Genomic DNA, 12,786 nt, shown 5'->3' on the forward strand with positions numbered 1-12,786 from the left:
TCCCAGTATCTATAGGGCTTCCAGAGGAGCCTCTTCAGTCCCTCACACACCAAAGTCAGGCCCAGCCTGTGGAAGAATTAGGAGTTCAGCTGGGAATGGAGCCATTTCTGAGCCAAGGAGGCCTGGTTTGTCTGCCCCAGGAGGACAGATCTGGCCAGCTGTTTCGCAGACCCTTTGAAGGACCCTTACCTGGCCGAGTAGACATCACTCTCTGGTTTCCTGCCCCTGAGTCACCTCATGCTGCCCCTTCTTCATGAGCATTCCCAGGCACTTTTATCCTAAAGGCAAAGCTGGGAGAGACCACGGAGCCACAGAACCCCTTATAGCTTCCTCAGGGGTCACGGGAGGAGGGAGAGGGAGGGGTCCAGCAAGCAGCTGCCTTGGATCTGGCTTGATATTGGGCTTCTGTATGAGATCTCATTTGGGTCTTTGGGCTAGCCTAATCCCCTCATGTGCAGATAATTAGGCAGTAGCCTGAAATCCAAATCTCTGGACTCCCAGCTCCCATCTCATGCCGTCTCTCCTCTGAGGGTCCATCCTCCCCTTCATACGACAACACACTGCTCTGGGGAAGGAATAGGTGAGAGATGTCTACTAATATGGAAACTGCTGGGCCCAAGAAGGGGCTGTGATGAGGAAAAACAGTCCGAACTGGCTGGAGACAGAGGTGAAAGTCAAGGGCATCATGAATCACTACTGCCCCTGCCCCTGGACTCCAATCACCCAGGAGCTGGCAGGCTGTGTCCAAGAGGCCCTTGTGCAGCATTCCTTGGCAAATCTGCACCGCATGCTGCTAACTGGGGGGCAGCATTTCAGGCTCCCTCAACCAGCAAATGTGTGAAGATACGCTGGGCCCCTGCCAACACTCTGCACTTCAACCACTGCCGCATAATGGCCCGTAACCAGCGATGATAACAGGATGGCAGAGTCAGTTGGTGGAGTTTCGCAAATAGAACACTTCAGGGTCCAAGGTTTGCAGTCCGAGGACCCCGCTAACAGCGTACACTATTGAACAGTTCCGCCACAGCTTTCTGGGGCCCTGTTCCCTGACCCATAATGGCCTTCCATCCATCTTACATTCTCTTCCTTTTACAGTGGGGGAGACTGAGAGTGAGAGAGAGGAAGTTGCCCAAGGTCACACAGAGCCTGGAGCCAGGACCGGAACCCAGACTCTGACACCCAGCCCTGTGCCCTTTGCACCACACCTCTCGGGTCTGTTACTGCTGTCCAATAATTAACTGGTTTTAGATAAAGATACGGGCCCCTAGGGCACAATCATCAGGGTAGTGGAGGGCCGCATCCACCCCAGAGCCCCTGAACCAGGAGGGCACACTCTACTGTTTGGTAACATAATCCTTTCTCTCTCTCTGTCTCTCTTTTTTTTTTTAACATGAGCAGGTACCAAAAATAGAGAGTATAATGAAGTCCCTTGTGCCCATCAGCCAGCTTAAGTAATTATCAACACTGGCTGTTCTTGGCAACACAGTTCTTATCTTTCAGTTCCTTGAATTCATCTGCCCCCCACCTCGACCCCCACACCCCATGCTCCCCAGGTCTGTGCATATGCTGGTCCCTTTACCTGACACTTTCTTCATTTAGCTGACTCCTACTCGTCTGTCTGAGTTACTTAGTGCTGCCGTAAGAGAAAAATCACAAGTGGGAGGCCTTAACAAACAAATGTATTCTCTCATAGTTTAGGAGGCTAGAAGTCTGAATTCAGGGCACTGGTTTTAGGGGAAAGCTTTCTCTGTCGGCTCTGGGGGAAGATCTTTGTCTCAACTTCTCTAGTGTTCTTAGCACTCCTTGGAGCTGTCCACATGGCATCTATCTTCCCCTGATTTGTGCTTGCTTGCTTCTGTGCCTAATCCGCTGCTTCTATATATCAAAAGTGATTTGGTTTATGACACACCCTACACTAACATGACCTTATTAACACAACAAAGAAAGCCTTATTCCCAAGTGGATTACATCCATTACCCGTTGCTGTCAATTTGATTCTGACTCATAGCAACCCTATATGACAGAGTAGAACTGTCCCATAGGGTTTCCAAGGCTGTACATCTTTACAGAAGCAGACTGCCACATCTTCTTCCAATGGAGTGGCTCATGGGTTTGAACTGCCAACCTTTCAGTTAGCAGCTGATTGCTTAACAACTGTGTCACCAGGGCTCCTTTCTCCACAGGCATAGGGGTTAGGATTTACAACACATATTTTGCGGGGACACAATTCCATCCATAATATTGTCCTTCAGGTCTCATACTCTAACATTGCCATTCAAAGTGGTTGGGCACCAGCAGCACTGGCATCGCAGGGGAACTTGTTAGAAACGCAGACCATAAGGTCCCCAGAATACGTAAGATACTATGATGGGCAGTTGTCCCTCAAAAATATGTGGTGGAGGTGGGAGCAGGTGTGCACTGTCTTCAGAGGGAAGGAAAGAGTAAGGAACACAGGCAGACAGACAGAGAACCAAGTTTGTGGCAAATACCCTGGGCTGATTTGGTTTGAAAACATTCAGACTTTGGTTATGCTTAGAGAGTGCAAACTTTACTTAGGGGGTCACTTAGCGTCCTGAGTTGAATAGCATTCCCCCAAAATTCATGTCCACCTGGAACCTCAGAATATGACCTTATTTGGAAATAGGGTCTTTGCAGATGTAATTAGTTAAGAAGAGCTGACACTGGATTAGGGTGGGCCTAAATCCAATCACTGATGTCCTTATAAGAAGAGACACAGATACTCAGGGAGAAGGCCACATGAGACAGAGGCAGAGACTGGAGTGATGCAGATACCAGCCAAGGAATGCCAAAGATTACTGGCAACACCAGAAGCTAGACATGATGAGGAAGGATTCTCCCCTAGAGTCTACGAAGGGAGCATGGCCTTGCCAACTCCTCGATTCTGGACTTCTGGCCTCCAGAACTACAAGTGAACGAACGTCTGTTGTTTTAAGCCACCCAATTTGTGATAATTTGTTATGGCAATCCTAGGAAACTAATACACTTAGAAAAAAAAAGAGGGAGAAAAAAAAAAAAAAACTTGTTTTGGTTTGCTTTTTACATGCAACTTCATTTTTAAATTTTCATTCCCTGCAACTCCCCCATCATCTTGAGCCAGAATTCCATCTTCTGTCCAAACGCAGAGAAGGGAGGCACCATTATGCTCAGCGTAGAATAAACGCCCAGTTCAGCTCACATATCTTTTTGTTTGGGACCTGTCTGATCTGTTCATTATTCTCAGAGCCTAGAATCTTCTTCAGTAACTCCTAGACATATAAGGCTCCGAAATGCTGAAAAATCGAAACAGCTTTTCTTCCTCCACCAGTCCTGTGTAAACACATCCCTGGGTGACATTCTCTACTGACAATGGCCTGACAGCAGCTTGTGTTATCTCACTGTTTCCCATTCGGTCCTTTTCGTCCAAACACTCACAGTGGCTCCAAGCCCAGCGTCTGTTACAGAGCCCTGGAACTCTTTTGCCCATTAAAACGCTGAATCCAAAACATTTCTGAAAAATAGTCACCCCTCTGAGAAAACAATGTGTCCATTTCATTTTACCCTCAGCCCCTGCATACCCAGCCTTCTCTCCAAACCATAAATGTCAAGCATTGTGGAAGGTTTGCTTTTCTTTTTTGATGATTTTCCAAATGCCTTGCAACGGGAATGCTTTCCTGAGTTCTGGTGCCAACCACAGCTTATGAAGTGTCAAGGGTGAGGGTGTTGGATGGAATCTAGATACAGACAACGCATTCAAAGGCCAAGTCATTCATTCTCTGAAAACATCCACCACAGAGTCACAGGATCCCCAAAGACCACTCAGTCCTGGGCTTCCCAAATATGGTTGCACGTAGAAGCACATGAGAAACTTGAAAAAGAAATTCCTGAGCCCCAGCTAGCACCTACTAATCCAGGATCTCTCAAGGTAAGGCCCTGGGAGATTTTTTTTTTTAAGTTCCCCAGGCAATTCTGATGCACAGCTAAGTTTGGGAGCCGCTTGTACGGTCTAATTCTTACCTGATACACCCCTCTACAGGATTTTTCCAAGTACTGGTTTCTCCCTACTTGTAGTCCTCCAGTGATGGAGGGCTCACTGCCTTTCCAGGCAGCCCCTCCCATCCTTTGTCAGCTCTGCTCTGTCAGGAAGTTCTGCCTCCATGTAATTTCCCCTGCTCATCAGGCTCTGCCTTTTAGGACCAGTCACAGATCACATCTGTTTTTGCCCTTCAGAAATTTGGAGGGTGCAACCTTGTCCCCCGAGTTGTTAGGATGATCACCCCCAGTTCCTTCAGCAACTCCTCACAGGACACAGCTGCCAACCTTTCCCCATGAGGACCCTTTCCAGCCTGTCACTGGTCCCTTCAGACCTGCCACAGCCTGCCAGTGTGGTCTGACCACTGAGGACTGATCCTCGCTTTGTACTAGATGCACTGCCTCTATCAATGAGATCAATGAACCTGTTAATAATTGACCAATTAATCGTTAAGCCATCTAAGCAAGGAGTACCATGCAGAGTGCCCACAGTGTGCTAGGCTGTGGGAGAGGCACAGTGGGCTTTGCAAGGGTCTCACATGTTTCCAGAGGAAAATATGGGCACCGACGTGGCAAGACACAAAACGCAGTACCTTGGGTTAAAGGGTTAAATTTCACAGCCTGGGCTATGAGCATCCTGGGGGTAATATAGCTGTGAAAGACTCCACAGAGATGTAGTTTCAGGAAAGAACTATGGGAGCCAGTCAGGTTCAAGCAGGAAAAAGGTAACATTCTAATTAAATATGTAGATAGGTAGGTGGCACAAGTAGTCAAGCGCCTGGCTCCTAATTGAAAGGTTGTGTGTTAGGGCCTACCCAGAAGTAACTCAGAGGAGAGGCCTGGTGATGTTCCTCTGAAAATCAGCCACTGAAAACCCTTCGGAGCACAGTTCTACTCTGCACTGCATGAACTGCCATGAGTTGACTACAACTGGTTAGGGATTCAATACAGGGACTAGGTGTTGGTAGAACTGCTGGAAGGCCCAAGGCAGAAGCAGGCCCAGCTAGACCTTCAGGCCCAAGCCCATTGCCGTCGAGTCAGTTCTGACTCATGGCAACCCTATAGGACCAAGTAGTACTGCTCTATAGGGTTTCCAAGGAGCACCTGCTGGATTCGAACTGCCGATCTTTTGGTTAGCAGTTATAGCACTTAACCACTACGCCACCAGGGTTTCCAGGCCTCCAGGACTGACTCTTAAAATAGACCTGGCCCACCAGCATCGTTACCACCTGAGGCCACCTCTGGAGCTATTTTATTCAAGACACACCTCTGCAGCCACAATTCAAAGAGCAGGGAGCTGTGGTTAAGAAGCCGCGGGCACAGCTCCACACCCAGGAAGCTGGGGAAGGGACAAGGAACGGTGCTGCAGAATACCCTCACATTTCTGCAGTCATGCTTGGGACGGGAAACAGCCCAAAGGCAGAGCAATACCCTCCAGCTCCTTCTCACCTTCCACATCTGACCGGGATACGGGTAAGGGGCAGTGCCTAGTTCACATCCCAAACCCCAGCTGCAAGCCAGGCTAGGAAACAGGTTCTCACTTTCGAAAGTGCAATGTGGAGCGAGCGAGCCATGCCAGGGTAGCTCACACCATGGGTGTGCACAGAGATGTGTGCTCAGGGCATTCACGTCAACATGGTATACAGCAACAAGATGGAGACCACTAAATGCCCATCAACGGGCCACCTGTCCACTCTACAATGGAATTCTAAGCCACCTGGAGAGGATGATGCAGTCTGCATACAGTGACACAAGGTCATAATATAACACCAAAAAAAAGAGAACAGGCTGCAAAATAGAGTTCACCAAATAATTTCATTTTTTATTAAAAGAATTTTTGAAGAATGCAGAGGAAAAAAATGCCAGCAGAATAAACACTAGACCATGCTGGTGCAGTGATTAAACTCTGGGCTGCTAACTGAAGGGCTGGCGGTTGGAACCCACCAGCTGCTCCAAAGGAGAAAGGTGTGGTGGTCTGCTCCTGTAAAGAGTACGGCCCCGGAAGCCCTATGTGGGCAGTTCCACCGTCCTATGGAGTCCCTGTGAGTCAGAATTGACTCCACTGCAACGGGGTACCTTTGGGCAAAGGGATTACAGGTAATATTTTTGCTTTCTCTCAACCTTTTCTGTGTTTTCCAAGTTTTTAAAATTGCACATATATTCTTTTTGTCCTTAGGATAGAAACGAATTTTTAAAATGCACAAATATCCTCATAAAGGAATCGGGAACAGTGAAAGTGGATGGCATGGTCAGAAATTAGTGAACCCAGGGGCGTGGCTGCTATTCATAAGGTTTTCACTAGCTAATGCTTTTCAGAAGTAGACTGCTGGGTCCTCGTTCCTAGTCTTAGTCTGGAAGCTCAGCTGAAACCTGTCCCCCATGGGTGACCCTGCTGGTATCTGAATACCGGTGGCATAGCTTCGAGCATCACAGCAACACGCAAGCCCCCACAGTATGACAAACTGAGTATATCGATAGGGAACTGCCAGAAATTCAGGCTGGTTTCAGAAGAGGACGTGGAACCAGGGATATCATTGCTGATGTCAGATGGATCTTGGCTGAAAGCAGAGAATACCAGAAGGATGTTTACCTGTGTTTTATTGACTGTGCAAAGGCATTCGACTGTGTGGATCCTAACGAATTATGGATAACACTGCGAAGAATGGGAATTCCAGAACATTTAACTGTGCTCATGAGAAACCTCTACATAGAGGAAGAGGCAGTTGTTCGGACAGAACAAGGGGATACTGACTGGTTTAAAGTCAGGAAAGGTGTGCATCAGGGTTGTATCCTTTCACCATACCTATTCAATCTGTATGCTGAACAAATAATATGAGAAGCTGGACTATATGAAGAAAAACGGGGTGTCAGGATTGGAGGAAGACTCATTAACAACCTGCGTTACGCAGATGACACTTCCTTGCTTGCTGAAAGTGAAGAAGACTTGAAGCACTTTCTAATGAAGATCAAAGACTTCTGTATGGATTGCACCTCAACATAAAGAAAACAAAAATCCTCACAACTGGACCAATAAGCAACATCAGGATAAACGGAGAAAGATTGAAGCTGTCAAGGATTTCATTTTACTTGGACCCACAATCAACACCCATGGAAGCAGCAGTCAAGAAATCAAACAACACATTGCATTGGATAAATCTGCTGCAATGTGTTGTTTGATTTCTTGACTGCTGCAACCTCTTTAAAGTGTTGAAAGGCAGGGATGTCACCTTGAACACCAAGGTGTGCCTGACCCGAGCCATGGTATTTTCAATCGCATCATATGCATGTGAAAGCTGGACAATGAATAAGGAAGATGGAAGAAGAATTGACGCCTTTGAATTGTGGTGTCGGCAAAGAATATTGAATATACCATGGACTGCCAAAAGAATGAACAAGTCTGTCTTGGAAGAAGTACAACCAGAATGCTCCTTAGAAGCAGGGATGGCGAGACTGTGCCTTACATACTTTGGACATGTTGTCAGAAGGGATCAGTCCCTGGAGAAGGACGTCATGCTTGGCAGAGAACAGGGACAGCAGAAAAGCGGAAGACCCTCAAGGAGATGGATTGACACAGTGGCTGCAAGAATGGGCTCAAGCATAACAACGATTTTAACGATGGCGCAGGACCGGGCAGTGCTTCGTACTGTTGCGCATAGGGTCGCTATGAGTCGGAACCGGAACGGACTCAAGGGCACCTAACAGCAACAAAAATAACAGGGGGCGTGGGGGAGGAGGAGAGACAAAGAGGTTAAGGAAGGGCTAAGGCTGACCGTGGAACAAGGTGTCTCGAGCGGGAGTGAGAGGGAGAAATGCAAAACGTGGCTAGGGTCGAGCCTCCAACAGTCTATCTGTAAGACCTGGGGAGTCCTAGCCCCTCTCAAGGTTTGGTTTTCCGTCCCAAGCGAGCGCCTTAGGATCCCACCTCTGAGCGGCTTGGCCACAGGGCGCACACAGAGATGCGGGGGCGAGAGCGCCAGAGCAGTACCGGCTGCCCCAGGGGAAAGGGAGTCGGGCAGAGGAAGATACAGCACTGGGCCCCCGGCAAGCCCGAGCCCGGTGCCCGAGGGAGGGAGGGCGGTCTTGGCTGAGAAGCAGGAGATAAGCGGGCCCGGTGGGGGTGGAGGGGTGAGGGGGGCCTGCGGCGAGCATTAGGTGGGCAGCTGGACTAGACCAGGGGGGCGAACCGCGTCCTACCCCTGCCCCTGCCCCTGCCCCTGCCCCTGCCCCTTCCCCTGCTCCTGCTCCTGCCACAGGTAACCAGCCGCCCTTCTCCCCCTCGGCTCCCCGGGCAGGCCGCAGCTCCTGGCCTCGTGATGGAGGCTTTTCTCTCTGGGCCCCACCTCTCCATCTTGGGGCCTGCGGATCCTCTCCACGCCCCTAATTCCAGTTCCAGGGAGCGTCTGATAGGCCCCGAGGATGCAGGAGCCCCAACCTTACCCAGTTAGCTGGACTTCACCACTCCGCCCATCCGGTCCACTCCAACCGAGACCCTCTGGCTCCCGAGGCCAGGACATGTGGGGAAAACGAGAGTGTACAATCCTAAACAAAACAAGAGTCAACACAGGGCGACTGTAAGAAATTGCCCATATTCCAGAGGAAGCATAAAGCTAGCGCTGTGGAAATTGCACTGGGCCTCCACACTTCCTTGCCCTGTGTCCTGGTTGAGACCTTGAACCTCTCTGATCCCCAGCCTTCTTCCAGAACAGGGGTGGTCATCTGCTCTGATCACCATGGGGCTGCTGTGAGGCTCCGTGAGTTAACTGATGTGAAGATGCCTGCAAACTGTAAAGTGCGATTTGCCTGTGAGCAGTGATCTTCCCATCTGCAAGTGGAGGCACCAGTGTGGACACAAACAGACCCCTAGAATAGGAATGGCAAGAGTGGCCAGCCTTAGTCTGTGACTGCCTCTCCTGCCTGCTTAGCGCCTTCACCCCCACCCCATGATTCCTGACTCCCCTTTTCCCCACCTCCCCTTGAGCCCTGTTACGGATTGAATTGTGTCCCCCAAAAATGTATATCAATTTGGCTAGGGTATGATTTCCAGAATTGTGTGCTTGTCCAACATTTTGTGACCTGACGTGATTATTTTATATGTTATAAATCCTAACCTATATGATGCTAATGAGGCAAGATTAGAGGCAGTTATGCTGATGGGCAGGACTCAGTCTACAGGATGAGGTAGTATTTTGAGTCAATCTCTTTTGAGATATAAAAGAGAGAAATGAGCAGAGAAGAGAGAGACCTCATACCACCAAGAAACAAGAGTCAGCAGTGGAGCACGTTGAGAAGCTCCTAGACCAGGGGAAGACTGATGACAAGGACCTTCCCCAGAGCCAACAGAGAGAGAAACCGTCCCCTGGAGCTGGCGCCCTGAATTTGGACTTCTGGCCTCCTAAACCGTGAGAGAATAAATTTCTGTTTGTTAAAGCCATCCACTTGTGGTATTTCTGTTATAGTAGCATTAGATGACTAAGACAGGCCCCTTCCCTCTTGGACAGGCCTGCTGGGCCCAAGACAGGCTCTGTCCCAGCACCAGGCAAAGCCTTGAGTAGAATGGAACCTGGGCCCCTCCCTTGACAGGGCCATTGGTTCAACTTTCTCCCAAGGGAAGGCTTTACTGGTCAACATTGATTTTTATGGGCTGGGCACCTGGCTGGGACCTCGCTTTCCTGAATTCATACTTTGCCCCTCCCATACCCCATTTCCTACCCCCAGGGGTGGAAGGTGGAGAGTGCAGAGATGGGTGGGCCAGGCAGGTACAATTCAGTTTTGCTGCTAGATAAGGTAAGACTCAAGTGAAACAGCAAACAGGGAGGGATTTTAATTTTGGCGAGAGAATAACTTCAACTAATCTAGGAACTTTTTTTACACTCTTTAAATTTCAATGAATAAATATTATATATGGCTTTTTTTTTATGGCTTAAAATTTGCATAGTTCTACCACGTTATTAGAGTCATAGCCAAGAATAAACGTACCTGTCCTCCCAGCCAGAGTCCCTGGGTGGTGCAAACAGTTAATGTACTCAGTTGCTAACCTAAAGGTTGGCAGTTCAAGTCCACCCAGAGGCACCTCAGAAGAAATGCCTGGCGATATACTTCTGAAAAATCAGCCACTGAAAACCCTATGGAGCACATGACACACATGGGGTCTCCATGAGTTGGAGTCAAATTGACAGCCACTGGTTTGGTCTTCCCAGCCACTGCATCCCTGGGAAAGCCTAGTGGGGACTGGGCCTCGTTGGTTTCTGAGAGCACTGCCAATTCTGATGACCTGGCGTGGAGTGTGTCAGACTTTTATATGCACAACCTTATTCAACATGACCCGTGAGGCATTTCGGGTATGAGGAAACTGAGGCACAGAGATGAGGGCAGTTACTCTCTCAGAGACAACATCTCTGACTCAGAGCCCCTGTGGTTTCCCCTCTCCTCGCTCAGTTCTTGAGCAGCCTTTGTGGAAATTTCTGTTTCCCCAGTCTATCATTCAGTAACTACTTACCGAGCAGGTGTCCTGTCCAGGCATAATTGTAGACATCAAGGACGTAGCAATGAATGAAACAGAAAAAAAAATCCCTGCCCTTGTGGAGCTTACAATTTATTGGAGGGGGGGGTGAAACAGGAAATAAACACATAAGCATGTAAATATAGTATTTTATGTCAGATAAGAAGAAATAAAGCAGGGTATGGGGAATAGAGAAGAGCCCTGGTGGCGCAGTGTTTAAAGCACTCAGCTGCTAACTGGAATCCACCAACCGCTCTGTGGGAAAAAGATGTGGCAATCTGCTTCTATAAAGATTACAACCCTGGAAATTCTATGGGGGCAGTTCTACTCTGCCCTATAGGGTTGCTATGAGTCAGAATTGACCCAGCGGCAACAGGTTTGGTCTTGGTTTGATGGGGGATAGAGAGTGCCAAGGGTGGGAAGTGTTGCAGTTTTATCAAGGGTGGTCAGGGAAGGGCCTTGCTGAGAAGGTGGCATTTGAGCAGAGGTGGAGGAGTGAGCTGGAGAATAGATGGATCATAACAGGGTTGGACTGGAAAGTTATTCTGGGCCCTTCTACGCCTTATAATCTATATTCTAGAGGCAATACCACTTTATGCTAAAGTCTTGAACTACTGAGCTGGTGGGCCTTTGAGTGACCACCTTGCCACTTCTCACCTGCTCACCTTGGTTCCTCCGATCCTTTTCTAGAGTGGTCAGCATGCTGCGCTTCCTGGTGCCCCGGCTGCCTTGCCTTCACATCAGGACCACCCCGTACTCCTCGGCAGCAGCACTCCCAAGCCCCATCCTGAACCCAGACATTCACTACAACCAGCTGTTCATCAGCAACGAGTGGCAAGATGCTGTCAGCAAGAAGACCTTCCTGACAGTCAGCCCCACCACTGGAGAGGTCATCAAGCATGTGGCTAAAGGGGATCAGGATGATGTGGACTAGGCCGTGAAAGCAGCCTGAGAGGCCTTCCACCTGGGGTCTCCATGGTGCCGGAGCCAAGCGGGGCTGGCTGTTGAACTGCCTGGCTGACCTCGTGGAAAGGGATTGTGTCTACTTGGCCTCACTGGAGACCCTGGACAATGGAAAGTCCTTCCAAGAGTCTTATGTCTTAGACCTGGATGAGGTCATCAAGGTGTACCAGTACTTTGCCAGCTGAGCTGACAAGTGGCATGGCAAGACCATCGCCATGGATGGTGAGCACTTCTGCTTCACTTAGCAGGAGCCTGTCGGTGTCTGTGGCCAGATAATCCCGTGGAATTTCCCCTTGGTCATGCAGGGCTGGAAGCTCGCCCCAGCATTCGCTACAGGCAACACTGTGCTCATGAAGGTTGCAGAGCAAACCCCCCCTTTCTGCCCTGTACTTGGCCTCTCTCATCAAGGAGGCAGGCTTTCCCCATGGAGTGGCGAACATCATCACAGGCTACAGCCCAACGGCAGGAGCAGCCATTGCCCACCACATGGATATTGACAAAGTTGCCTTCACCAGCTCCACAGAAGTGGGCCACCTGATCCAGAAGGCAGCCAGCAATTCCAAGCTCAAGAGAGTCACCATGGAGCTGGGTGGGAACAGCCCCAGCATTGTGTTGGCCGATGCTGACATGGGCCATGCCATGGAGCAGTGCCATGAAGCCCTCTTCTTCAACATGGGCCAGTGCTGCTGTGTTGGTTCCCGGACCTTGGTTGAAGAATCCATCTATGAAGAGTTTCTTGAAAGAACCATGGAGAAAGCCAAGCAGAGGAAAGTTGGGAACCCCTTTGAGCTGGATACCTAGCAGGGGCCCCAGATGGACAAGGAGCAGTTTGAACAAATCCTGAGCTACATCCAGGTTGGCCAGAAAGAAGGTGCAAAACTTCTCTGGGGCAGGCAGGGTTTTGGGGAGCATGGTTTCTTCATCAAGCCCACAGTCTTTGGTGATGTGCAGGATGACATGAAAAATCACAAAGGAGGAGATCTTTGGGCCTGTGCAGCCCCTGTTCAAGTTCAAGAAGATTGAGGAGGTGATTGAGAGGGCCTACAACACCAGGTATGGCTTGGCTGCTGCCGTGTTCACCCAGGACCTGGACAAGGCCAAGTACTTCACCCGGGCACTCCAGGCTGGGACAGTGTGGGTGAACACCTATAACATCGTCACCTGCCACACACCATTTGGGGGTTTCAGGGAATCTGGCAGTGGAAGGGAGCTGGGGAAGGATGGACTTCAGGGTTACACGGAGGCGAAAAAAGTCACTATCAAGGTTCCTAAGAAGAACTCATAAGAATGGCCAC

The 12,786-nt window shown here is 49.5% G+C and overlaps 2 protein-coding genes across 2 annotated transcripts in view; one reads left to right on the forward strand and one right to left on the reverse strand.

Annotated features, from left to right (window-relative positions):
* XPA (XPA, DNA damage recognition and repair factor) overlaps positions 1–12,786 on the reverse strand; it is a 556,316-nt gene that overhangs the window by 129,723 nt on the left and 413,807 nt on the right. The gene's annotated exons all lie outside the window — the stretch shown is intronic.
* Positions 11,229–12,776, forward strand: ALDH1B1 (aldehyde dehydrogenase 1 family member B1). The gene is given in 4 exon segments (XM_049896807.1): positions 11,229–11,512; positions 11,514–11,862; positions 11,864–12,451; positions 12,453–12,776. Coding segments are annotated over 4 exon segments (1,545 nt in total).

The sequence above is a fragment of the Elephas maximus genome, chromosome 9 (genome assembly GCF_024166365.1).
Source record: "Elephas maximus indicus isolate mEleMax1 chromosome 9, mEleMax1 primary haplotype, whole genome shotgun sequence".
NCBI lineage: Eukaryota > Metazoa > Chordata > Mammalia > Proboscidea > Elephantidae > Elephas > Elephas maximus.